The sequence below is a fragment of the Coffea arabica genome, chromosome 2e (genome assembly GCF_036785885.1).
Source record: "Coffea arabica cultivar ET-39 chromosome 2e, Coffea Arabica ET-39 HiFi, whole genome shotgun sequence".
Lineage (NCBI taxonomy): Eukaryota > Viridiplantae > Streptophyta > Magnoliopsida > Gentianales > Rubiaceae > Coffea > Coffea arabica.
This window is the reverse complement of record NC_092313.1, coordinates 20,108,919-20,134,666: the sequence shown is the minus strand read 5'-3', so window position 1 is coordinate 20,134,666 and position 25,748 is coordinate 20,108,919. Positions and strand designations below refer to the sequence as shown.

The 25,748-nt window shown below is 37.0% G+C and overlaps 4 protein-coding genes across 8 annotated transcripts; 1 reads left to right on the top strand and 3 right to left on the bottom strand.

Annotated features, from left to right (window-relative positions):
- Window positions 1-5,268: 5,268 nt before the first annotated feature.
- Window positions 5,269-6,213, bottom strand: LOC140036823 (uncharacterized). The gene is made up of 2 exons (XM_072079719.1): window positions 6,112-6,213; window positions 5,269-6,010 (listed from the first exon to the last, which is right to left on the bottom strand). The coding sequence occupies exon 2, from the start codon at window positions 5,996-5,998 to the stop codon at window positions 5,447-5,449; it is 552 nt and encodes a 183-aa protein (XP_071935820.1). The 5' UTR covers window positions 5,999-6,010; window positions 6,112-6,213; the 3' UTR covers window positions 5,269-5,446.
- Window positions 6,214-7,848: 1,635 nt separating this feature from the next.
- On the bottom strand, window positions 7,849-12,148 carry LOC113726709 (uncharacterized). Its single transcript, XM_027250569.2, has 3 exons — window positions 10,038-12,148; window positions 8,565-8,681; window positions 7,849-8,431 (listed from the first exon to the last, which is right to left on the bottom strand). The coding sequence occupies exon 1, from the start codon at window positions 11,817-11,819 to the stop codon at window positions 10,167-10,169; it is 1,653 nt and encodes a 550-aa protein (XP_027106370.2). The 5' UTR covers window positions 11,820-12,148; the 3' UTR covers window positions 7,849-8,431; window positions 8,565-8,681; window positions 10,038-10,166.
- Window positions 12,149-13,088: 940 nt separating this feature from the next.
- Window positions 13,089-21,292, top strand: LOC140036822 (probable helicase MAGATAMA 3). 5 transcript variants are annotated; one of them, XR_011840378.1, is made up of 20 exons: window positions 13,089-13,421; window positions 13,542-13,695; window positions 14,067-14,194; window positions 14,380-14,577; window positions 15,152-15,343; window positions 15,692-15,727; window positions 16,013-16,101; window positions 16,264-16,314; window positions 16,900-17,011; window positions 17,087-17,192; window positions 17,860-17,957; window positions 18,038-18,151; window positions 18,221-18,313; window positions 18,634-18,687; window positions 19,047-19,105; window positions 19,174-19,258; window positions 19,387-19,755; window positions 19,933-20,055; window positions 20,172-20,254; window positions 20,787-20,882. XR_011840378.1 is itself a non-coding variant. In XM_072079715.1 (20 exons), the coding sequence occupies exons 1-20, from the start codon at window positions 13,317-13,319 to the stop codon at window positions 21,006-21,008; spliced, it is 2,472 nt and encodes an 823-aa protein (XP_071935816.1). In that variant the 5' UTR covers window positions 13,093-13,316; the 3' UTR covers window positions 21,009-21,292. The 5 variants fall into 5 exon arrangements, 4 of the variants coding, with proteins under 4 accessions (XP_071935816.1, XP_071935815.1, XP_071935817.1 ...); XM_072079715.1 differs by having other exon boundaries at window positions 13,093-13,418; window positions 20,168-20,254; window positions 20,787-21,292; XM_072079714.1 differs by having other exon boundaries at window positions 13,096-13,421; window positions 20,168-20,254; window positions 20,787-21,292.
- Window positions 21,293-21,490: 198 nt separating this feature from the next.
- Window positions 21,491-22,981, bottom strand: LOC113724037 (uncharacterized). Its single transcript, XM_027246988.2, has one exon. The coding sequence runs from the start codon at window positions 22,918-22,920 to the stop codon at window positions 21,658-21,660; it is 1,263 nt and encodes a 420-aa protein (XP_027102789.2). The 5' UTR covers window positions 22,921-22,981; the 3' UTR covers window positions 21,491-21,657.
- Window positions 22,982-25,748: the final 2,767 nt, after the last annotated feature.

Below are 25,748 nucleotides of genomic sequence, written 5' to 3'. Positions count from 1 at the left end.
TTGAAGGCTGTCCTTCATCCGTATAAGGTGAATTTTAGAAATCTACCTTGAAGTTTATCGTAATATCACCTAACATCCATGAAGATTTAAAATCTCACATACCTCCTCTTAAATGATAATTTGTGTAATATTGTTACCCCTTATATGTAAAAGTAATATCAAAAAAATGCATTGGAGGAGAGAGATTATATTATCTTGCCACTTTTACCCTTGTACAATTTGATTTATGAAAAAAAAAAAACAAATAAGGTGGAATATTAAACTTAGAATATAAGAAAGTTTAAGTGGAATAAGAATAAACTTAATCACTTCGTAACTAGATAATACTGCTGTGTGCAAAGGTAACTTCCATACCTATTTCAACATTATAAAAAGGTAGAAGTTTCAAGAGATTGGTGGCAAAAAGGAGGAAATTAAGAGTAAATATTATGTAGCAAAGAGACACAAAAAATTTGACGCAAAGAGGAAAATTATGATGAAAATTTTAGGAGATCACTTGTGGCAAAGGTGAACATTAAAAGCAAAGATTTTTGCAACAAAGAGGAAGAAAAATGTTTTAGATGGCATTCTTGTTATTTGGTTTTAAATATTTTAGCTCGTGGATTTTTTTAAATTTTTTCTCAACCTTTTGCTACTTAAAACAATTGTGTTTGGATAGCCAAATAATGGCTAAAAATTATTTGCTTACATCACAAATACAATTTCCAACACACCTTTTTATCTTCCCAATTACTTTTTTGTCTCACATACATCACATCACAGAAAAGTGCTATAGTAATTATTTCAAATAATCTCCTATCCAAACTTGTTATTTCAATAATGTCTTTGATTGGGACATCTAATCACAATCATATTGATAGAGGGGGTAAGTGGAAATTTTGAAACTTTGAATGTGCCAGGTGATATTAAAATGAATCTTGGTTTCTAAATTAACCCTACGAATTATGCATGCCATATCCAAATCACATGAAACATTTTATTACATAGAACGAGTTAGCCATCAATTGATTAACTTCGCAGATCATCAAAATGGGTGTACACACTCATTTAATGATTATAATTATTCATTTATTTGCATAATTAATGTACGTGTGACGGACTTTGTAATGTATCATCAGTCTCAACTATTGAAGGTCTCGCAAAAGTATATAGTTCACCATCTACCTCGATGATCGTTTCTGGCTCTCTTCTTTATAGTGGATACATGATGCTCCGAATCAAGAACTGGACAGGATATTGTTTTCATTTTATAGCATCTGGTGAAGGAAAAAGGTCGATGTCTGTGTAATATAATTTGGAAAGGAATTAGCACAATGGCGCATCATGGCTATGCTCCTCCTTAATACTTAAGAAGAATAGCAAAGTCGGTGCAGATTTTTCTGTCACTTTCTCTCTTAGGGTCTTTTTTTTTTTTCGGTTGTAAGACTATCTTACAAGTGTTGCGAGAAAGAATTTAATTAGAATGCATCCATCATTATCCAAGTAAAGATTATGGCTTTGGTGGCAACATTTTCAATAGTGGCATATTGATTAGTTTGAACTTGTTCTCTTGATAAGATGATTATTAATTGATTATGTGGGACAGTTTGTCAAATATGTTGGAAATGAATTTCTAAAGTAGTATAAGCCGTTTGTAAATCTTGTTTGACAACAGATGTACAAATTAAGTAACTTTTGATCGATGCATATGTGTGTTTGGATAGCTCAAATTTGCCAAATAACGTCTGACTTGCATCATAAACATATTTTTCAATCCATCTTTTTATCTGACATACATTACATCACAAAAAATACTACAGTAATTATTTTAAATAATACTGTATCAAAACACAAGTGAAACACAGTACTACTAATATCAAGATACGAATTGATCTTGAGGTGTGACCCTTAAAGCTGGAAATCCATCCCATTATCTTTCAGGTAACCTGTATTATCATAGCATTGAAAAATAAACAAGTTGGAAACAAAGAAACGGCCACAACCAAGAGTCACTCGGTAGTCGGTATGGTGTGGGCTGTTTCCGGACTGGGTTGTTTCTTTTCCTTTTTAAGTTCTGACGACCAAAAAATGGCTAGGACACCATGAGTATATGGGTCCCTTGGAAATTTCTCAACATCTATAAATAAAGAACAGTACGTTCAGATTTCTCAACATCGAGCCCTAAGATAAATTTTAGCCTTGTGAAATAGTAAGAATCCTGTTGATGACACCTAATTCAACTTCATATCATAAAGGTGTGTTTGGACTAGGAAGATTTGAAATAAAAAAATTTGCATTCATAAATTTCAATCACTTTTTTATCTTCTTAATTACCTTTTCATTTTACATACATCACATCACAAAAAAATGCTACAGTAATTATCTTAAATAAATCATCCAAATAAACTCCTATCCAAACAAACTCGAATCATCTAGTGCATTCCGGTTTCCATAATACAGTCCAAATTTATATTCTGGAGTTTACATCTTATCCTAGCTTTCCTTCACCTAGCTAGCCTATATATATATATATATATACCTGCCCTCGCGCACACACATATGCATAATAACAGAAGGGAAGCAAAGAAGGACAGACAGTCTGCAGAAATTAGTACACCAACAGGCAATCAGAAATAGTCAAATTTGAACGAAAACGATTTTGGCTTAAAATTCTTTGGAAGAGCCCTTACATTACATGCAGGGGGGTAAAACTGGGTTGAGGGCTTGAAGTTGAAGGCTTGGTTATTCGTTAAACGTCCTTGTCGAGAATTGGCCACTTCTTGTCATGGAGTTGCTGGTCCTAAATTTTTGATGGGTTTTTCTTTGTTTTATTAGGCAATCAATGTCGTCGTCGTCAAATGGAATTACATCGAGATAGTATATGTTTTACAGGGATGGCCGATGACACCTTTCCATTTTTTCAAAGGAATCAAAGCCGTCGATGATGCCTATGTGCCTAATTATGATGCTGTTGACCATGCATCGTGTTGTCGTCTCAGAACAAATGTGGGATTGAAGCTCCATAAAGTCGCATAATTATTTCTTATGGAATTGAAAGTTACATTCAACAACGACTTTGAAGCTAGCTACTTTGCTCCTGTTTCCCAGGTGTCATTAGCTTCCATGCAACAGTACAACCGTCATGCACATCAAAATTACTGCCCAGTGCATATACAGGTTTGCCTAAACTTCTATTATATTGTTGGGTTTAGTGTCGAATTCAAAGCCGGTTGAATTACTATTTTCTGAAGAAGTTTTTGTAGAAAAATGTATTGTAATGATGTAATCTACGTGAGGTTAAAAAGTGATTGCATTTTAGACTCGTCGCATTAGCATTTAATTAACCACCGTTTTTGGGTGTCCATATTTTACGTCTCATTAACTTTTGACACTATAGAAAACTTGCTCTACGGCACCTAAGAGATTACCTTCATTCTCCTAAGGTCAATTAATATGAGATCATAATAATAGGCAGCTAACAAATTGATCCCTTATTAAGTACCTCTATTTTATCAAATATGGAAGGCATTTAGAGCCAAAGGTTGCAAGGGTTCTAAGCGTTATAGTAGTTGAAAAGCCAAGCTATACACCTTTTAACCAATTACTCCACAAGGAATAAACCATGTTAATTCTTGCCCAAATGAGAAGTAGCAAAGCTCCTGATCATACTATAAAAGATGGTTTTGTAAATGATAATTGCATGTCTTAGTGCTAATCTTTCGCCCATTATCCAATATGTCCAATGCTGCATATTTCAGTGCTAGTTTTTTCGCTCATTGTGTATTAGAGCTTATACAACACCAAGGAAGGTAGCAAAACTGCCAATCACTTGTCCTGATGAATAGTACTAATTAAATAAAAACCACTAATCACGAATACCATATCTAAAGGGCTCCACAGGCAAATGAACGGCAAAGAAAAAGCATTGACGCTTTCAACAACTCTCCCCAACATATATATGAATCTTATTCTTGATCATATCCATTTGGGAAAATTTCCTCAATGTTTCTATGAAAGCCTGTGAATATATAATACTCTTTCCATTCCAATATTAGAGTCGTTTTTTAGGAATTCATCTTTTTATATAGACGCAGTAATCATTATACCTAGATGAGGTGATATTGACAAATTTACATGTGTATTTTTCGAATTCATAATATTCTCTTGATAAATGTGTATTGAGATTTTAAAAAGTTTCTTTTTCAAATTATAAGATTGGAAAGTATGTATTAAATTTGGAATGATAACTCTTATTTTGAAATATCAATAAATAAAGTAAAAATATGACAATAACAATAGAACGGAGAGAGTAAAATTATAACTTTGCGTCAAGTCAAATGCTATTATTGCTTTTTCTGGCCAACTCATGACTAGGACTACCGCTAATTGTACTTGATTAATATACTCGTCGTCCTTCCCTAAAAGATACTACAAATTAACGATCACTCCAAAATATGGCTGGTGAGTTATCAAGAAACTTGACCGCCCCAATGATTTGGGGCGTCAGTTTGTATATCATTGGCAAGTAACAAAACCAATAAACGGGTCTTAGATCCTGACTTGATGGATGTTGCATAGGCTACTTCTTCATGCATAGTATAACCAGCCGCCCAATATTCTCGAAATATTCTGTTCAAACTTCAATTGTAGGATTCAATGATGCCCAGAGATTATGTAGACAATTTGACCGAAATATCAAATACTACTAATTACAAAGCAATCTACAGGGGGGGGGGGGAAAAAGGGGGAAGAAAAGTGCAGAGGACGTGATTGGAGTATACGTCACAGGAATGCGGACGAAGTCTTTCATTCATGGTGGTCTTCATCACATCAGCCCTAGCCCCTAGCATACGGGAGATTGAAATTGTGCAACTAGCTACTCGGCCTGTTCCATTAATACTGAAGATTAATAAATTCTGTAGCAATGTTCAAAATTTAATTCTGTGGTTCATTATCGTTTGGAACGATTATATTTTCTTCCCCTTTTTTTTTTTTGATAAAAAACAAATTTCATTAATCAATTGCTGGAAAATCGTCTAACACAATATGATTTAACAGGAGGTTAGACATGACGGAACTGGTTAAACATTTTCTTCCTCTCTAGTTGTTGTTTGTATGAGGATGGGATTCTGCAGCCAATAATCATGGCCGGAACGTCAATTGACCATCCCAAAACAAAGTAGAAATAGCAACCAACAATGGATTATAAATATTAATTTGAATCCACATTGATATGATTTCAGTCAGATTATGACACTGGAGTTTGGGATTGAAATATAAAGACACTAATTAATAGAAATGAGTATACATATTTATAAACTTTTCCTAATAAAAATCTACCAGTACTGTAGTATACAAACAATTACAGAAATCGTTTACATGAATGGATGGATGGACAAACCAAAAAAGAAGGCTGCATACGATACATCTCTAATTCATTCAACAATAACAACGAATCGAAGACGTCCTAGCTGGCCGCTTTCTTGACCAGATTAGGCTTGGTATTGGCATAGAGATCAGCAATGGAACGTAACTTCCGCTTCCGCTTCCTCTTCCTCTCCATCATGAATAAGCAAGAAGAAGCATCTATTTCTTCGCAAACATCAAAGTTTTCTCCTGTCTTGATGGCAGAACAGGAACTGGAGGAAGAAGATGACGACGACGAGGAGGACGATGATGATGATGTGGAGGCTACGTCTTGATCATGAATCGCTTCGGCACTGCACTTAGCAGTCATGTCCGCTCCATAGCTTTCTACGGCTGCTGCTTCAAGATCACTAGGCGCCACCATCATAATTACCAGATCATCATCAAAAGTACTACTACTAATAGTACTGCGGCCGTCTTTGCTGCTGCTGCTGCTGCTATGACCATCTCCGCTGAGTTGAATCAGCTGGTTAGCCGCCTCCAATTCCGGCCCCGTCAGCCAGCTGCTGCTGCTGCTCATCATCATCATCATCTGGGCCGCGCCTTTCACTCCTTCGTGTCCTCCGGCAGCTGGTGTCAATTTCTTTATCATCGGAGACAATTTCTGGAGAAGAAGATAATTGGGAAGTCAGATTTCGATTTTGTGACGGAGGGATCACGAAATCTATTACCATACGTTTGTGAGAGAGAGAGAGAGAGAGAGACCGACTGGTTCTTTTCAGCTACGCTACTTAATACTGTCTTGACCACGTCGCTTTGGTTTTTTATAGTATTTAGAACTCACCGCCTTAGTCCTTCCTTACTAGCACTAGCACTAGCAGTAGTGGTGACAGCCCTCAAAGGAACGACGACCGACCTTAGCTCGCCACCCTCCAGATTTATTACTACTTTAAAATTCATCCCCAGTAGATATATGTAATAAAAAAAAATACCCTTTTATTTTTTCTTTCTTTGTGGTGAGGGCTTTGCTTTATTTCACAATCCCTATTAGCATTCCATTCTATCCTCCTACTCAATAAGAGATGGAGAATTGCACAAGAGAGAAAGCAAGTCCATTTAGATCAAATGCATGCACGCATGCTTTAGTACAATCTTTGAATTCGTCTAGGTGTAAATCTAACTTGTAAAATAGGTTATACAAAATGTTATCGTTGCTGACAGAAAGAAAAAAAAAATCTGACTTGCAATCTTGAGAGATTTTTAAATCTCAAAAACTTTTAGAGGCCAACTTCCCTAACATTATGGCTCATAAAAAAAAAAAAAAAAGAGTCAAGCCGGTTAAACGTTATTGGGCTACGTCTCCCACGCCTGACCTACTCTTGCTTTTCTTGTGCCCATCACTCTGTTATTCTCTATTTCTGGCGATTCCAGTTTTTTATTATTTCTATTTTCTGTCAAATCACACTTGCATAGCCTCTAAGATTTGTTTAAATTGCACAAACCAATCATTTGTTTCCTGAATTAGAGTCTTATTTTTGTCCGCTATTCTATTCTATGGGTTTTTTTTTTTTTTTTACTCTGGCACTCGTTATGCAAAACAGGACACTTTAGATTAATGACCTAATAAGTCATAGCAAATTGTTGTGGAGCAAGAGGGAACATGAGTTTTGACCAAAAGCAACCCATTCCTGTTCATTTGCAGAAGATGCACTCCTCCATTTAAGTTTAACAGGTAATTTTTTTCCAATCAAGCTGCCAACAACACCACCAAAGAAGGCCCCCATTTAAGTTTATTTCTCTCTTTTTTATCATCTGATTCGTAGTTTAGCGTTATCCTAATCTAATCCCGTCTTGGCTTTCAGGCCCCCTGCTTCCCTCCCTCCTCAGTCGAAGCTCTCCTCTATAAATACACTTACCACTACTATTTGCAGGATATAGCTTTTACAACATCACAGCTTCCAGGCCCTGAAAAGAAAATTTCCATTCTGCCGGGTGTAGAGTATAAATTCCCTTTCTTTCGATGATAACAGCCAAAAGATCCCGGAATGCGTCAGTGCAGACTTCGATTATATGGAGTTGAATGACTACTAAATGCGTCAAATAATCTTTTGTGCGTACCTTCACGACAATGCCTACTACTCCCTCAAAAGGGAACTCAACCATGTACAAGTAACTACAACTCTTCTGGTACAAGGAATTAAATCATAAAAAGAATTTTATGATGCAGGAACCCATGATTAATTTCCAGTATCTCATACTTTTGAAGTTTCGTTCTGCATTGGTAAGCTGATCCTCTTTTTTTTTTTTATTATTATTATTTTTTAAAGAGTCGAGCGAACCTTGCTAAACAAAACTGAGTTCGTCTCCAATCAGAAAGGCTGGAAAGTCATTTGAGGTACGGTCCAACCTGTCTTCTTCCCCAGAAGAGAACCTTTGCCTCGGTAAGGTCCATTTAAAAAAAAAAAAAATGCAGGGCCTTTGGACTGCCATTACAATCTGGCATGGTGTTAATATGGTGTAATCACTGGTGATTAAAGTCGAAGAGGTGCAGGTCGGAGACGTATATATTAATGGAAAATGCAATTGTAGGGCTGAACCATCTTGCTCATCGCCTTTAGCAGATATTTGAGAAGGTGCAATTTCTCCTGGCAACTGAAACTTTAGTTATCACTTCAGATTACTTCCACACCCCACCAACGTCCAATCGGGCCACAACTACTAGAGAGCTCAATGAACAAGAAGAACAGAAATATCAGAAGCAAGTGCTTTACTAGAAGCTACCAGAAGGTGCAGCTATGGGGGTTTTTATCAATGTTGAACCAATTTCATATGCTCGAGGATGATTGACCAAACCAACCGGTGCCAGCTTAACAGTTCTGGCCATATTTTTTGGCCCTTTGGACCAGACCCGACCAAAGCTTGAGTTTTCTTTAGCAGACGTATCAAACCACATCATTGACGTCGACCATCCTCGGTCCAACAAATGTTTTTGACGAAATTGCAATTTCTGCCTCAAAATTGGCACGCTTACCCGACCAGGGACCCTTGACTACCGCAGAAGGAAGCAACTGAAATCTGTTCTTACCTGAAAAAAGAATTCAAAGTATTGGCATATATCAATAACAAACAAAAAGCACCTCAGGTAAAAGGAAAGCCAAAACAGCACGTTCAACGTATCCAGAAGACCGGTGAGAAGAAAAGTGAAATGGGATGCTGACCTTCAGGAAACAGCCTTCGAGAATTAAACTTCACAGGTCAACAAGGCTATCAGAATAGCTGTATATCGGGCTAATGCCATTCTTGTCCATGCCCCTACCCATTCTTCAAGATGATGACTGTAACAAAAGATGTTGGAGATTATTACCAGCAGTGAAGAAATGAAGTCTTGATTGAACATTGGGAATGGGAAGACAGCCGACACTAGTCAAAGTATATACTTCAACAGCTAAGCATCAGGCTTGGTCAGCCTTTACCTGACCAACTACCTAATACTACGCCGTTTCACTGAGACATTCCCGAGTATATTAAACCGAACTAAACAATAGATCTTGCCAAAAGGGTAAGCTAATTTAGCTAAACACAAAGTAAATGCAAACTCACAACTTTCAGTTTACAAAGCAAAAAATAGCCACATGCCAAAAGGGTTATTTAGCCATGTTTCTGTGAATGAGGGTGGTACCATATGAGAAGGAAATTTGGAAGTATTTCGCAACCAACCCAATTGCTTTAATTGCAGATACTATAACTGTATGAAGAGAGAAGATATATGTTAAAGAGGTAATTTTCCAGTCAGAATTTCAACAGCTAAGGAGTTTGAATGGATTGCTTACCTACAAACTTGGAATTATTTGCCACCTATTAACCTATATCAACCTTTGGTAACCAAAGAATTCTAATGGCCAGTTGGAAAGGACCTAGAGATGAATTCTGAATCTAATGCAGCAAGACAATTTCACGAGCTTCTTTAGTACTTGCACCAGTAAGTCATAATAAGCTGATGAAAACTAAAATACATTTTTCATGATGCCTAAATGAAACTGATAGGGCACAACAGTATGCACAAGTCAACAGGTATGAGTACATTAAAGTGATGGACCAGATAAGACTACAGATGCTTCTGTATAAACTAAAGAGAGATTTAAGAAACATGCTATAAAAACTTTCACCCATTAAATATTAGCATATAAGATGGAAGGTTCCGATGGATTCTAAAAGCCAACTTCAGTCATTCAGGCATCCTGTAAAATACTGTTACGAACTTTTGTGCACAATGTATGTTCTCTAAGTGAACATTTACACACATCCTCTCAGCAATACAGTTAGCCATAAAAATTCTCACGTATCACTAAGCTTTGGTAGATGTTATCCGAGAACAAGAACCTAAACTGTCCTCCCAATTTCCCGCCTTTGGACTATGAGCATCCCACAATAACTAACAATTAAAGTTTCAGGAGAGTAAAATTGCTACAGATGTTGCCAGCACAATATCATTGGAAGATAGGGAGCTTATAGTTTTCATACTGCAAGTTTAAACAAAACTGCAAACCCAGAGATGCTACAAGAAGAATTACTTAGATCTTTGAAGATTGAATTACAACTCGATGAAGAAATATTCTTGGCATGTCATATTTAGTAGTTAGAGCTGATATTTCTTTAAAAACATGAACAAAGAGAATAAAGATTATGCTCACCCCCAGCTGATTTATCACTCTAGGATTCTGAAACTATATTCCTGAAGATTGAAGCATGATGGACAATGAAAAATATAGGCAGCCAAACAGCTTCCAAGGGCAGAAGCAGGCCATTGTAACAAACTTCACTTATAAAGCCACTGGGATACCCATATTTTCCCTGATAGGCTCAGGCTGCTTGGAAGATGTAAATCCTGACTGCAATTGCTCAGATGCAGCTTTCTTTATCCTGTAAGCCTCAGTCACCATCCCTGCCTTCAGAAGGCAAGATACCAAAGAGTTTACAGTGATCTGATCAGGAGTGCCACCTACGATTAACATCTTATTGAAGATGTTAATAGCTTCATACATTCTTCCTTTCATACAATGCCCTAAAATGAGAATGGTAAATGTGTATTTATCTGGAACACATTGTTTTGTCTCCATTTCTGCAACAATTGAATTTGCCTCATCAACATTACCCGCCTTGCAAAAACCATCAATCACAGGGTTGTAAATGAAAGCTTTGGGGACAATATCATCTCTCCAAAATAACTGCCTTAACAGATCACGAGCCTCATTTAATCTATTCTCCTTGCATAGAGCACTGATAACAATAGAGAAAGTATATACATTGGGAAACAACCTTTTTGAATTCATTTCATCCCAAAGCTTCAAGCCCTGGTCTAGCTCTCCAATCTGACAATGACCACTGATGAGAGATGTGAAAGTAACTACATCAGGTTCACAATTGAGGGTATGCATCTTGTCAAGCATCTTAAATGCCAAAACCATCTCACCTGACTTGCCAAATCCATCAATAAGAACATTAAAAGTAATTAAATTCGGTCTTATCCCACATTGCATCATCTCATCCAGAAGACTAGCAGCCTCCTCCATCTTTCCTGACTTGCATAAACCAGAAATAATCGAAGTATATGTCACGACGTCAGGTGCAATCCCAACTTGCGATTGGATATCTCTCAGTAAGTGTAATGCTCTATCCAAATTACCAACCGTGCACAACCCGTTTATAAGCGAATTGTATGTTATCATATCAGGCGAACAACCAAAACTTCCCATATCGTAGAATAACTGAAAGGCCTTATCAACTTGGCCTCCCTTACACAATCCTCGAATCACAATATTAAAGCTACAAGTATCTGGACAAAAGCCCCTTAATCTAAGAATATGATCTTGAAAAAATGGAACAGCTTCATCTACTCTATTTCGCTTCACTAGCATACTTAAAAGAATGTTATGTACAAAAGAACTAACAACCTCTTCTTTCTCACTGCTTAAATTAGCCTGAGAAATCAAAACTTCTTTACCGATCCTAAACTTGCCTGCATTCGCAAAACAAGAAACCAGAAATTCTACTACTGAACCGTCAAGTAAGAGTCCATCAGTAATCGTATACTCAAGCATTAATTGAGCCAAATCAAAAAAACCAATTTGACAAAGTGACATCAAAAGCAAATTAAAAGTTGAAACGGAATGAACGAGACTCAAATTCAGCCGTGTGAATTGGAAAAATTCAAATGCTAATCTGGGGTTGCTGAAATGGTTATTAATGTGTTGAATAACAAAGAAAGCAATGGACGGATTCAAATGCTCCCGAAAATAATCTGAGCTGAAAACAGATAACTTTTCACAAACAGATAGAGTACATACTACTTTGATGAACCAAATAGTTTCAGCTTTGGGAAGGTGCGATTCAAATTGTGCAGGGGCACCATGAAAACAACGAGTAATGGATTTCAAGGCAATTTTTTTGGACGCCCTTTGGATCCACAAGGGCATTATTCCAAGAGATGGGCCACTGCAAATGGGGTTTGTCGTAAACTTGATATTATATTTTTTTTGTGGAACACCAGAGTTTTTTAGGCCATAGTTTGTAATATCAGGGAAGGGGGTTTAGGGTTTAAGAAGTGAGAGATTTAGGAAACGAAGGTGGGGTCAACTGATATACAGACATGAAAGTGGAGAAGGCAGTTAGAGGAAGAAGAACAGTGAGATGTATTGTTAGGGTTGGGGAGCAAGAAAGAGGAGAAGACATCCCAGACCCAGTCTCCTCGGCGTTGGTAAATGGTTCGCAATAGCACTAGCGGAACCAGGCAAACCAAAACCGAGGACAGACGGACGCTGAGGGTAAACACGAGATTTCATTGGGTGTTTGTGTGTTACTCTCTGATTAGTACACGGAAATGTAATTTACACTCTTTTTCTTTTTTTTTATTTGTTCTCTCACTATTATTTTTATTATATAATTTTTCTGTATTAGATTATATAATATAACAAATGGTGGGAGTGTAAATAACAAAATATGAAATGCAAATAATATTTTTTCTTAGTACAACAATAATAATTACTTTGTGCTTTTGTTTTCTTTTTCTTTAAATCTTTTCTTTTTTCCCATTTTTTTAAGAAAAAAATCTTGTTGTTATAACAGCAATTGATAATTTATGAGTTAGTTTATTATAGAACAATGACTAAACAATGAAACGTTTTGTTTATTCAACTTGGGCAAGGAACCCCTCAAAATGTGCCAGAATTTCCTTGAATATCTTGCTTTTTGGAATTGATCTTAGATGGAAGTAAGTACTTGATCACAACAAAAAAAAATTAAAATGAGATATTCATGAAAATTATATGACAAATTAATGAATGTCGAAATGAAGAATGTCGTACAAAACATGATAGGAGATCCTTACTCCTATTTGATTTAATAATCCATTAATATTAGAAAGATTTCTATATTCTATTAACATTTCACAATCAAACAACGAATTTTTGGTAGTGATCTATATTTCAATCATTGTTTATATTTTTTAAATTTGTTTATATATTTTAAATTATTAAAATCACTATAATTTAATTATTATATAATTAAAAACATCTATTTTTTCAATATGAGGGTACGTAGTAAATTAAGATTTTTCAATTTTGACAATATTTCATTTTAACCCCACAAATTAGATATTTTGGGTTATAATCCTCTATTCTCTCCCTGTTTTTTAAATCTCATTCCTCTATTGCTAAATTATTTTTTAACAAATATTTATTTTATTTTAACCCTTGATTATATCCTCTTTAATTAAGAATTTTGACGATCTATTTTGATGTTTTTACAATCCACACCCTCTAACAGAGTGGAAGATGAAACATGCATTTAAACCCCACGATCTCTCATTGTCTAAACCCCTACTTTGCCAAATCAAAGTTAAAACCCTCCATTTTCTTTACCTTATATCCCCGCTTTTCATAGGGGTGAGAGACTGAGAATTGAGGAGGAAACAAATGGCTTTGGACAAGAACAAACTGGAAGAAGAAGCTTGTGTTCTTCGCTTCTACAAAATTGTCCTTAGCTGGGACTATATTCGCATTCTCAAAGAATCCCAAGTAGTTAGTTATTTTCTCTCTTTCTTTATTTCTTTCTTTCTTCCTCCATATTTCCATGTGTTTTGGCATTGATGAATGAATTATTCCTTTTTTTTTTTTTAAAAAAAAATTATCTTGGAACAGAAGGACAAGAATAATAGAGGGGATGGGAGCAGCCAGGGTCTACAGAAAGTGAAGGACACATACAAAGATGTCGAAGAATACCTTGCAACATTTGAGCCTCTTCTTTTTGAAGAGGTAAAAGCACAGATTGTGCAAGGGAAAGACGATGAAGAGGGTATTTGACTTTTCTGGATTGCTGTTAAATGTCTAGGAAGCCTTACATTTTATTTCTGTCTGTTCACACTACCATAGTACCAGTACTGCATATTATTTTGAGGTGTTTAATTTGTTTCAAATTAATACAGATGTGAATGTTATGTATTTTCGAGCTCGCAAGTGGATTTATTTGTTTATACTTTGTTTCTTTGCTTTGTTTTGACATTATGCTTTTGGAACAATGGAAACAAAGTTCTGTGTTTGTGGTCTGTGTGTGTTCCTGTATGTGTGTGTGTGTGTGAGTGTGTGTGTGTGTGAGAGAGAGAGAGAGAGAGAGAGAGAGAGATATGCACAGTTCATACACTATAATTTGTCCTTTTGCGCTTGCAGCAACTGAATGGATGCAAGGTATAATAGCAGAATGCAGTGAAGTCAATGGCTTTTACATGCCAATGGTTATATGTGTGGATGCACAATCGATCTCACAGAATGATTTGTTATTGCTTTCAAACAAGAAGGTAGTCCAGTTGCATCCATTAATTATATACCTGATATCATTTTCAGACTTCAAAAACGTAGTTATGTCGAAATTATCAATGAAACCTTTAGGGATGCTAATAAATTTCAAAACCATATGAGTTGATATTACTGTATTATTCCTGGATGTTTGGGTTCTAACAATGGATCTCGATGTGTTCTGAAGTTTGAAGATGTTAAAGGATTCCCAACTGCATATGCATTTGCACTAGTTGAGCATCGTCAGCATGATAAAATGAGACTCAGGCTGAATACAAGTGGAGAAGTCAAAGGATTGAACACAAATGACGTCCATTCCTGCTCAAGGCTGTTAAATATGCAAGCCTTAGTCACCGAAGTACAAAGATATGTATTCATCATGAAGGTATCTCTGGATTTTTTATCACTATAGGAGTTATTTGAGTGATCTTCCTCTGATATTGCCTAGATGTCATTTGGGAATGAAGGTCAGAAATTTAAGTTAAACTTAGTGGGAATAGACTTGCCATTTTCCTTTATTAACATAGGTGGAAAGGATAATCTTGAAGTATTGTTTTCACTCTTCCTTTTCTTTTTTTATTTTTTCTTTTTGTTTTATTTTGTATAATTTGATGCCTAAATCAAGGTATATGTTCTTCCCACAATGTCAAGGAGAAATTAGGATGAGGATATATTTTCTGTTGTAGTATTGTTGCAACATTTCCTGGTATGATTTCAAGCTGTATTGATTAAGCATTAACATTATTATTCAGCATCCTTAGTAGATCAGCAGTTAACTGTGAGGGGTTTGTTTCCCCTAATGATGCAATATTTACTGGAAGCAAGTTTTGTACAGAATGTTGAACTACTATGATGTAGCTAAAGTTTCTGATCATCTGATCTATGCACTGGACATAAATATTGACATAACTACACATACTTGGATGTCAATTTTCTCTTGTTTCATGTTCTATGTACAGATTTGCAGTTTATCAACCATTGTCCGTGAATATGTAGCTTTGCGGTCAATTAGATCCCTTCCTTTCAAAGATTTGATATTAACGGCCGCTGAAAGCAATTATGCTGCTGAAGACCGTGCCTGGAATATATCTAGACCCCTAAAGCAGTTTATTGAAAGCAATCATAACCTGTCTCAAATTGAAGCCATAAATGTGAGTTGTTGGGGAATCATGTATACCCTTTTTCAATATTTTGCTGATTTGAAGCAATGTATCATTTTTCGGCAAGCCTTGATTCAGCATATGAGTGCTCAATTGGGCTGGAAGCGGAAGGGAATGATGCTCATGATCAGCCTTCCCTGCTTGAAAGGGTAAGGGTGGTCACATCTGCCCCTTTAGCCCCAGATGACTGGAGTATCATGCATTTGTTTGCTCTCTGCGCATCTGGGCTTTTCAATTGCCAATTCACTTAAAACATCTTTCTATTCTAAACCAGATCTTGCATCAGTTTTGCATGTTTTCATATGGTTTATCTTATTTTGATCTGGTTGTTTACTGCAGGCAGGTCTTTCACGTAAGAAATTCATCCTGATTCAGGTTTGGCATAATACTCTATGCTCCAAATTTTTTAAACCGACAAGATTTCTTTTTTCTGTTGGCTACTCTTCATGACAATCTGGGTTGTCTCAGAAAATCCTTCATCTTTTGTTGAACAGAAAACAGTGACATTGCTTCCTTGTTCTGTTACTAATTTAATATATGTGTTACAAGTTCTAGGAGTTTCTTTCTTCCAAGTAATGGACATATTGACTTCACATACGCCTAGAGGAGACAATTGCTTGAGCCATTAGGTGTATTGTCTAATCTGTTGATTCCTCCCAGGGACCCCCAGGAACTGGCAAAACACAAACTATTCTTGGGCTTCTCAGTGCCATTCTGCATGCTACTCCTGCTAGAGTACACTCCAACAAGTAATATGTTTGTTTGTTTCAGCAACTTTTGTTGAGCTTGCTTTGACCGAAAAATGATTACATACGGCATGTGCTTGCTGAAAGGTTGTTAGGTTGTGAAAATAACAAATGAATAGCATTTTTTGGTAATTTATGTTGCATATGCATTCTCTACTTCTGCAGGGGGAAATTAAGCGGAGTAAAGCGCGGACCAGAACTAGCACTTCAGGACAAGTATGTAGTCCTTCTTTGTTTGTATCTCATTTTGAGTTTTTATCATAATCTATTCCCACTCTCCTCTCTCCTTTTTCTTCTTTTTTCCTTTCAAGGGTTTTTTTTTGGGGGGGAGGGGAGTATGTTAGGAGATCTATCTTAGTTCAAGTTTATCAGATATGTTTAATTTAGCAATATATACACTTTTTGACTTTTTTAGTATGATTGAAGTACCCACAGTGAAGAGGCTTGTAATATGCTGGAGATTTAACAGTTAAACATCCTTCTATATAAGAAAAAGCGGGACATTTTGATGAGAGACATCATTTAAAAGGAAACTGTCAAGATATTTAACATTTTAATGCTTTTTTAGTTAGAAATTATGGAAAGCCCAGGATTCAAGAATGCTTTGGGAATTATGTTTTTTGCACTTCTCAAGGGCTTAAGAGTAAGAATGGGGAATCCCACAGAAGCTTTCTGGTTATATACATAAGTCATACGCTTCTACATTGTATCATTTCCTCTTTGTACTTGGGGTGATATTTTTTTGTAATCATTTTTTTTGTGGTATTGGTACATGAGATGAGGTATTTGGATATTTTGCAGATACACTCACTGGGAGAAGGCTTCTCCATGGTTGGTTGGGATAAATCCTCGAGATGAACTGATGCCTATAGATGGTGATGATGGCTTTTTCCCCACTACTGGAAATGATTTGGTATGCCTGAGTTATTTCGTTCCTAGTAGTTCTGATTTTAAACTGGAATTCCATATCTGACTTGCTACTATTTAGAAACCAGAAGTGGTTAATTCCAGTCGGAAATATCGTGTTCGTGTTCTGGTATGTGCTCCATCAAATTCTGCCCTTGATGAAATTGTATTACGACTTCTAAATACTGGTCAGTCACTCTTCTTTGTACTGTTATCTTCATACTGAGTATTGCATTTGACAGTGAGAAGTTTAGTTCCTAAACTTTTGAATTAGGGTTATTTCTGGATCCAGATTATAGGGAGTTGCTGAAGGCATTTGTGTTAAATGTAAAAAGTAAGAAACCTGTTAACCGCTTCACGGGCGAGGAAGAAAAACTTCTGAAAAAACTCTCTACATATGGCAAGTTATGCATTTTAAATTTGAGGGATGCCATCTGGAATAACATGGCTTTACTGGTAGCTTCTGCACATATTCATCATGCAAGATCTCTATTATAGTTTAACTGATTGTAAAACATTCCACGTATGAAACTCTCTGTAAAAGAAAAATCCTAGTAAAGAAACGGGAGGTAGCATTTTACTTTCTATGTATGTAAGTATTGTCTGACTTATGTCTTATGATGCCTCTGGCAGAAATTAGCTCATTTTTAGCTGAAAATACAAGTCTCTGTTTAATGTGTTTTGTACTGGGGTCATTGAACAACCCATCAAGGTTGGCACCCATACATACTCACAATTTTGTTTACCGGGTAGTATTTCTTTATATTACTCTACAAGTGCTGAAAATTTAGATTATTAACATATAAATCTTGCTTTGGACTAACCAGAATCGGAGTTGTTTATTTATGTTGGCAGGTATCCGTGATGAAAATGACCATGCTTATAGTCCTAAAATTGTTCGAATTGGTCTCAAACCTCATCATTCTGTCCAGGCAGTCTCTATGGATTATCTAGTACGTACCTTGCTTCCATTAAACCTAATTGAAGTACACTCCAGTGCGATTTAAGCATCACTGGAATCTTGTTTTTGTAGGTGGAACAGAAACTTGCAGGCGTGGACTTTCAAAGTGGTGACAAGCAGAAGCAAGGAGGGGCTACAAAGGATAAAGATGGCATCCGAGCTTCCATTCTAGATGAAGCAGTAATTGTATGTAATTTCGGTCCTCCATTGGCACTTAAGACCAATATCAGTTTGTAATTCTGGAACTATTTGCAGGTGTTCTCCACCCTCAGTTTTAGCGGTTCAGCTCTTTTCAGTAAATTAAACCGCGGGTTTGACGTTGTTATTATAGATGAAGCTGCTCAAGCTGTAAGTCACGATACCCTATTTTTCTACCTTTATTTAGTTCCCAATTTTAAAGTACCAAACAAGTTTGTGACAGGTTGTACCATTATATATACTATATTGGCAGCAAAGGCATTTTAATAAGTAACTATAGCAGTCAGGATCCTTGATCCTTGGAACTTTCACATATGGAATATAACCTTATTGAAATGTAGTTGGTTGGTTCGGCATAATGGCAAACACATTTGAAAGTCCAGAAGCTGAAGTCATTTTTTTTTTGGTTTTATTTTTAATAACAATGTCAACTCTTGGCATCTTAATGGCAAACTTTATGTCTCTAATAGGTTGAACCAGCCACACTAGTTCCATTGTCCAATGGGTGCAAACAAGTATTCCTGGTACATCTTTCTTTGAAGTGATTTTACTATAGGCTTACTGTGATTTACTCATCTCAGCTGGCCAATATTTTATTGCGATAAATTGTACTTTCACCAGTTTGAATGGTGCAATCATGCAAAGCAGCAGAAGAAAGCATTGTAATTTTAGCTCTTTATTTTTTGGGCAGCAATTCAGAAACTTAAAGTGGTTCATCAATCTTCTTAAGTAGTTTATAAGCAATATGCTTCAGCAGTAATGTATTACGAGTTAGAAAACTTTAAACGGATAGCTCTTGCATAAGTGATTTTGAAGATTTTAAAGTATGATTTTGTTCTTTTCTGAGCTAAAATTGTATTATGATCTTTCCCTTTCTTCCTAGGTTGGTGACCCAGTTCAGCTGCCAGCCACTGTTATCTCTCCCATAGCTGAAAAGTTTGGGTTGGTGCAAAAATCTTCAGCTTGATCACCTTAATGTCTTCTTGGTTCTAACATTTTCTTTGTGATAGATATGGAATGAGCTTATTCAAAAGATTCCAGAAAGCAGGCTATCCAGTACAGATGCTAAAGACCCAATATCGCATGCATCCAGAGGTTTGTTGAAGTTTGCTCCACTTCTTGAGGCTCACACATTTCCTCACAGTTTTGGTTTCTTCATTTAGGGAGACAATTACCACTCTGGAATTAGTCCTGGTTTGTTGTTTACCAATAATCTCTTGCAGATAAGGACCTTTCCTTCAAAAGAATTCTATGATGAGGCACTGGAGGATGGGCCTGATGTTATGGACCAAACAAAACGGTCATGGCATAAGTTCCGCTGCTTTGGACCTTTTAGCTTTTTTGATATACATGAGGGAAAGGAATCCCAGCCCTCTGGAAGCGGCTCTTGGGTTAACGTTGATGAGGTTGAATTTGTCCTGGCAATGTACTGTAAACTTGTGACTGGATACCCAGAACTTAAGTCGAGTTCCAGACTTGCAATCATATCTCCATACAGATATCAAGTCAAACTCTTTCGTGATAAGTTTCGAGAGACTTTTGGCGTAGGATCTGAAAAACTAGTAGACATAAACACGGTTGATGGATTTCAGGTAATTGGTTTTTCCTTTCCTTCAAAACCTTGAAGGTTCTGTATGTTAGCTTCATCTGCCTGAACTAGATTTGCATCCATAACTCCTTTTGGGACCTTTTATGCTTGATGCTTCTTCAAAATTAGTTTACATAAGATCTGAAGGCAGCAAGAGATTCATCTTTCTGAAATGTTCTAGGGGCGTGAAAAAGATGTTGCAATCTTTTCATGTGTTCGGGCCAGCAAGGATAGAGGCATTGGGTTTGTGGCTGATTTTCGACGAATGAATGTTGGAATCACTAGGGCAAGGTCTTCAGTCCTGGTATGGGTCCATTCTGAAGAAGATGGTGGCTCGCAGAAGCATGATCTCAAATTTATTTCTGAAAGTTTCCTCTCAATCACAAGCTTTCTTTTTTCCTTATCTATCTTGCTAGGTAGTTGGTTCGGCAACCACACTAAAAAGAGACAAGCATTGGCAGAACTTGGTAGCAAGTGCTGAGACCAGAAATTCACTTTTCAAGGTACAAAAATGTTTAGGAGAAACAACAAGTCATTCTAATATTAGAATCTTTGTTTGGATAGAGTATTATTTGAAATAATTACTGTAGCACTTTTTTGTGATGTGATGTATGTGAGATAAAAAGGTGATTCGGAATATAAAAAGGTGAGTTGGGAAATGTGTTTATGATACAAGCGAAATATTATTTGAGATATAATCACTATCCAAACAAAATATTATTTGAGGTATTGCCATGGGCAGTAAGCAGTAGTCAGCATTGACGTCAAAATTCCAACTCGACACTTGATTCATCTATTGTTATAGGACCAAAACAAGATTCCAGAATCTATGGAAGAGGCGTTGCTTGTGCTTTATTTCCTTTTCGGACATTTTCTCCTTTTGTTTGTTAATAATTTTGGTTAATTTGACGCCCAAACTATATAATTGTGCCTTATCAAGGATTCATAATGCTATGTTTCCCTTGAGCAGATTGTAAACTTATCTATGCGATGCATGCGGTGGAAAATCATCATGCTTAATTATTTATGCTGCAGGTTTCCAAGCCCTACACTGAGTTCTTTAGTGATGAAATCCTTAAATCACTAGAAGCAAAGGAGTCTATGCCGGAGAGAGATGAGGTACCTCTCGAAGATATGGAAATTAGTGTGCCTATTCATGGTGCTGCTGATGATGCTGAGCAAGGGCAAGCTGGAGATCAGGATTGGGGAGATGCTGGAGAAGGAGAGGGTTTTGATGGGGGATTTGACGAAGATTGAAATGTCTCATTTTTTGCCTCCCCAGGGGGAAGAGCTAAACCATCACTTCCTTTTGCTATAGTGATTACGCGCGGGGTTCCCACCGGGAGTGGATTTTTCATCATTTGTCCCTCTCAGTTTTATTCTTTTATAAATGTACTTTAACCAGGATCATACAAAATATGGACAAAATGTTAGAAAGCACATGAACCTCGCACGTCAGCCTGTGCAAGGATTTGAGCTGTAAGTATATGACATCTTCATTCAAGAATTAGAAATGAAAATTAGTCAGAGACTTCGGATCATTTAGTTACATTTTCTTTCCTACTTTTGGATGAGGATCTAAAATCTGCTATACTTAATTCTATTAATGTACTTTTTTATTCATTATGAAATTAAGCTATTTTTTCCCCTTAAAACAAACAAACAAAAAAAAATGAAAGGAATCTTAGAAGGTTATGCTGTCAATTTCAAGATTGCTGTCGACTACAATTGCATTCAAGAACGTCACCATATTATTAAAAAAAAAAAAAAAAAGAACAATCGAATCTATAGGCTCACATTATGACCTGCGGTAAAATAAATCGGTGTATTTACCAGGTTCTCAAGTCAATATCAGCACCGAGTCTGGGGGAAAAATTGGGAATGGATTTTACAAATTCGTCTACGCTCAGCTACAAGACATTGGGTTACGTGTGTACACATAGCCAGGGGAGAAGCTGACATGGTCATATCCATCAGTCACTGGGCAGTCAAAAGTGGCCTCATCTGACGGCTGAGATTTAATCGACTCTGCCATATCCTCTGGCGAAGTCACCGGGAAGTAGTCGGAAACTGGACTTCGCCGCCCATCCTTTTCTATGAGCGACAGCTCGTTCTCGTTGAGGGAACCTAATTCTGAGTCCGTAGCCACCATATGAGAACCAAGGTTTTCAATCGCATCACCCGTCGACGGTGGAAAAGCCATGGGATCATCGTTTTCTGAGAATTCAGGCGGTGGCAAAGGTTCACTGCTGGGAGCAAAATGTGGAGAAGTTGGAACTTCTAGCCATAGATCATACGCTGGAGAAACCTCTGCTGGAAACTTAACTTGTTCTGCCGGTGAATCGGCTGGAGAAAATCCATGGCTAACAGCTGGTTCAGGTTCTGTAGAAGTAATCGAATCTTCATCGACATATCCGGAACTCGGGGACAAAACGTGATCAAAGAAATGAGAAGGCAAATGTTTCTCCTGACTGTCATTAATGAGGGGCGAGTTGAAACGATGATCATCAGGCAAATTCGACGGAGAAAGAGATGGCGCTTCAGTATCATCGGCATCTATCGAACTCCCCCAATCAATTGGAGAAGATAAATTCGACGGCGGTGGATGCGCTTGTCTATCATTGTTCACCGGCGACGGAGCCGTCTTCAATTCTTGATTGGATGCACAGTTAAGAATTCCTCTCAAGCCGTGAACTGCGAGACTACGGCTATAAAACAGGCCAGGCAACAGAACACCGACGCCATCAATGGTGACGGCATCATCGGATGAAGTCGGGGAGCTCCTGCTCTCGACGCGGACCGTTGCTCGACGAGCAGCAGTTAGCGTAGGGAGTGAGGATCCGGAAGTGAAGCGGCAGATGTCGGAGAAGGTCATGCGGAGAGGGATGACGTGGCAGCGGAGAATGGAGATGTAATCCGACGCCATATTAGTCATGTCAAGAGTGAAGAGAGAGGAGTCAGTGGGAGCAAAGAGGGTGAAGGACTTCCCGGCGAGGACCTCGTAGATGAGGTCGGAAGTGGCAATGGCGTTGCTAAAGAGGTTGTAGCCTCTGGCTCTGAGTACGTTAAGCATCGACTCTAACTCGTCGTCTTCCACGGCGGTGACGGTTGTGTTGGTGATGGTGAAAAGGAGGAGAATTACGGCGAGGAGGCGGAGAGTTGACGCCATTGATTGCGGTTACACAGGTGTGAATTTTGGCGGGCTTTTCCGTTGGGAAATTGAAATGTGACGTCGGTTTCTGGACAATAAACAGATTCTTCGGCAGGCGGTTATTTATATATAGAACGCCCGTAAGGCAGGCCCAAATCAGTTGGTTTGGGCTAGTCCTTTTTATTAGTTGGTTTGTTGTTCATTGACGAACCCATAAGATATCAGTCGAATTGACTGAAAAAAAAATCATTTATAGATTAAAAAAAATTAATAAGTACCGTATAGGGATAGAACTTTATTTTATTTTTCTTTTTTTGGCATGATCTCACTTGCCTGAGCGAGTCAGTAGCTATGAGGAAACTATGAAGGGCTTTGTGCCCACTTAGACAGGGGAAGAAAAGTGGAAATTGACTGAAAAGCCCAGTTTATTTGGTGATGAGGATACAAATTGAGTCATGCCTTCTCAGTTTATTTAACAAAATTTCATCTACTGAAAAGGAGAAATGGATGAAGCTATGTTGAATGGGTGATGAGAGAGAAGAAAATTTCGGCTATAACTAGTTAGCATAGAATGCTATTTGCAGTGTTAGTGCTGTGTGCACACCATTACCCCAAAAAAAAAAAGGAAAAAAAAAATTGTTAGTGCCTACCCACTCTTTATAGGATAGAAGGTGTAAATTGTCTATTGTCATTGCTAATTTCCTAGTATATCTCAATTTTCAGAATTGGTTCGATCCTGGATGGCTTTTTATTCCTCCGATTCCCATCAGAACAAGGTTTGGCTATAGTCGTCCTCATCGGTACCCCTTTTCTTTCTTTTTTTTTTCTTTTTGTCCAATTGCAACAATCTACACTAATTCTATCTACGGGGAAGAGAGCCCAACTAAGCTGGTATGGAGATTGGATGGTAAACCTCTAAACCAAACAAGTGCATTACGACACTTTCTGAATTATTTGAACAAATAAAGCACGATACTTCTTTGTAATACAACACATTATTATATGGAGTTTGAACCCCCAATTTAGTGCATTGGACGGTTCTGAGAGGCTGTCATTGGCCATTTTAGAGCTCTCTCCTGTGGTTGAATCAAAGCCTAATAGTTCTTTCCGCTATTTGTTTACCAGCCCTCTTTTCTCCCTAAGAAACTACTCCAATGACTTTTAAAGCTCGAGCAAGAGTCCTAGTCTCTACAACGTGTATAGACTAGCATTAGGCTAAGATTCTTGTCCTTTATTATTATTATTATTTTGTGATACGTATCCCAAATGCTAAGTTTGATTGCCATCGACTTTTCTATCGGTACAAACAGGTTTCAGAGACGGAAACTATTTGAGATATTTTTACTGTAACACTTTTTTTGATATGACATATGTGAGATAAAAAGGTGATTGGAAAATGTATTGATGATACAATCAAATTAGTATATGTAAATAAGGTGTAAATAAAGTGAAATAATCTTCCATCCAAACACACTCATATAGATACTAAGGATAAAGTCCTCAGCAGGGTATTTCAACTTGTGAGAATTACCTAGAGGAGGTTGAGCCCCCTTTGGGGTTGTTCCGTGAGTTTGAAAAAAAAATGCTTATTAAAAGTATTTTTAAAGTGTTTGATAACTAGTTTTTAGTAACTTAAGGAATCCAACGTTTGGCTCCAACCACACTTCTTCGAAAAGCCAAAATTTGGTGCTTCTTTAATTGCTTTTACACTCAAAATATGTTAGATTTAAAATTTTAGATTTTATCCTAGATTAGTAAAATGCTTTATCCAACAATTCTGAGAAATCCTTTGGCATAAAATGACTATTAGTTTCAGGGCTATGTTTGTAAATATACGAATAAAAGTGCTTTTTAAAAATTAAAACCAAACACAAGTAAATATCAAAAGTGCTTATGTAATTATACTTTTTAAAACACTTTTGTTAAAAAGTACTTGTATCAAAAGTGTTTCTTCATAAATCACTCAAAACGGGTTTAATTTAGGAGAGAAACTATAAATAGGAGATTCTGAATTTCTTTAATTTATTTTAATGGAGGGAGATTTTGAATTCAAAACCTATTATTTGAAAAAAAAACTTGTGATAATTAACTAATACTGCTCGTGTTACATCTTTGGAAAAACGTGAGGACTAGTGAGCAAATACTGCTCGTGTTAATCTCATTTTTTATGCATTTTGATTTTTTTAGTTTGTTAAATTTTGTGTATTACTCAATTAATGGTTATTGGATCTTAAAGAAACAAAAAAGAATTAAAACATGATGTTTATAAAAGAGAAATATCAATATAATAAAAAGTGTGATAGAAAGTGACACAGGATGTGGAACAGATGATCCGTTCCGGAGCAAATGAGATTGGAGGAAAACGGTTTAAAAAAATAGGAAAATGAAAGGAAAAAGTGAAAGAAAGCGCTAACCGCAACAACTATGCCAATAACTCCCATTATTTGACGTCGACGCTTTTCGCATAACGACAAATGCAGGTAGTTTAATAATATTAATAAGGGAAAATTATCCAATTGGCCCTTAAACTTTTTGTCTAAGTAAAAATAAGCCCCTCATCTATTTTTTGCTGACTTTAAGCCCTAGAACTTGTAAAATTGGACACCCGCGACCCTTTTAGCCAGTTTCTCCGGTTTTGCAACCGGAAGACCAATTCACACGAATGCTAGTGTGCTTCTTCAAAGGGCTTTTTTGTCCGCATTTTCTAAGCAAAAGGGAACAACTATGCTTAACCCGGAGATCCTGCGCCCTACCCCCGCCATTAGAGCCAGATCCAAACGCTGAGTTATGCTTAACCCGCCTCAGTGAATCCCTTCAAGACCCATTAAAGAACCTCCAAAACTGGA

Bases quoted from the DNA above. Each gene is read 5' to 3' on its own strand.
- LOC140036823 (XM_072079719.1), bottom strand. From the start codon at position 5,998: ATGATAAAGAAATTGACACCAGCTGCCGGAGGACACGAAGGAGTGAAA.
- LOC113726709 (XM_027250569.2), bottom strand. From the start codon at position 11,819: ATGCCCTTGTGGATCCAAAGGGCGTCCAAAAAAATTGCCTTGAAATCC.
- LOC140036822 (XM_072079714.1), top strand. From the start codon at position 13,317: ATGGCTTTGGACAAGAACAAACTGGAAGAAGAAGCTTGTGTTCTTCGC. The intron at 16,102-16,263 runs GTAATATGTTTG...CTACTTCTGCAG, and splicing joins GCTAGAGTACACTCCAACAA to GGGGAAATTAAGCGGAGTAA. The intron at 17,958-18,037 runs GTACGTACCTTG...TTGTTTTTGTAG, and splicing joins CAGTCTCTATGGATTATCTA to GTGGAACAGAAACTTGCAGG.
- LOC113724037 (XM_027246988.2), bottom strand. From the start codon at position 22,920: ATGGCGTCAACTCTCCGCCTCCTCGCCGTAATTCTCCTCCTTTTCACC.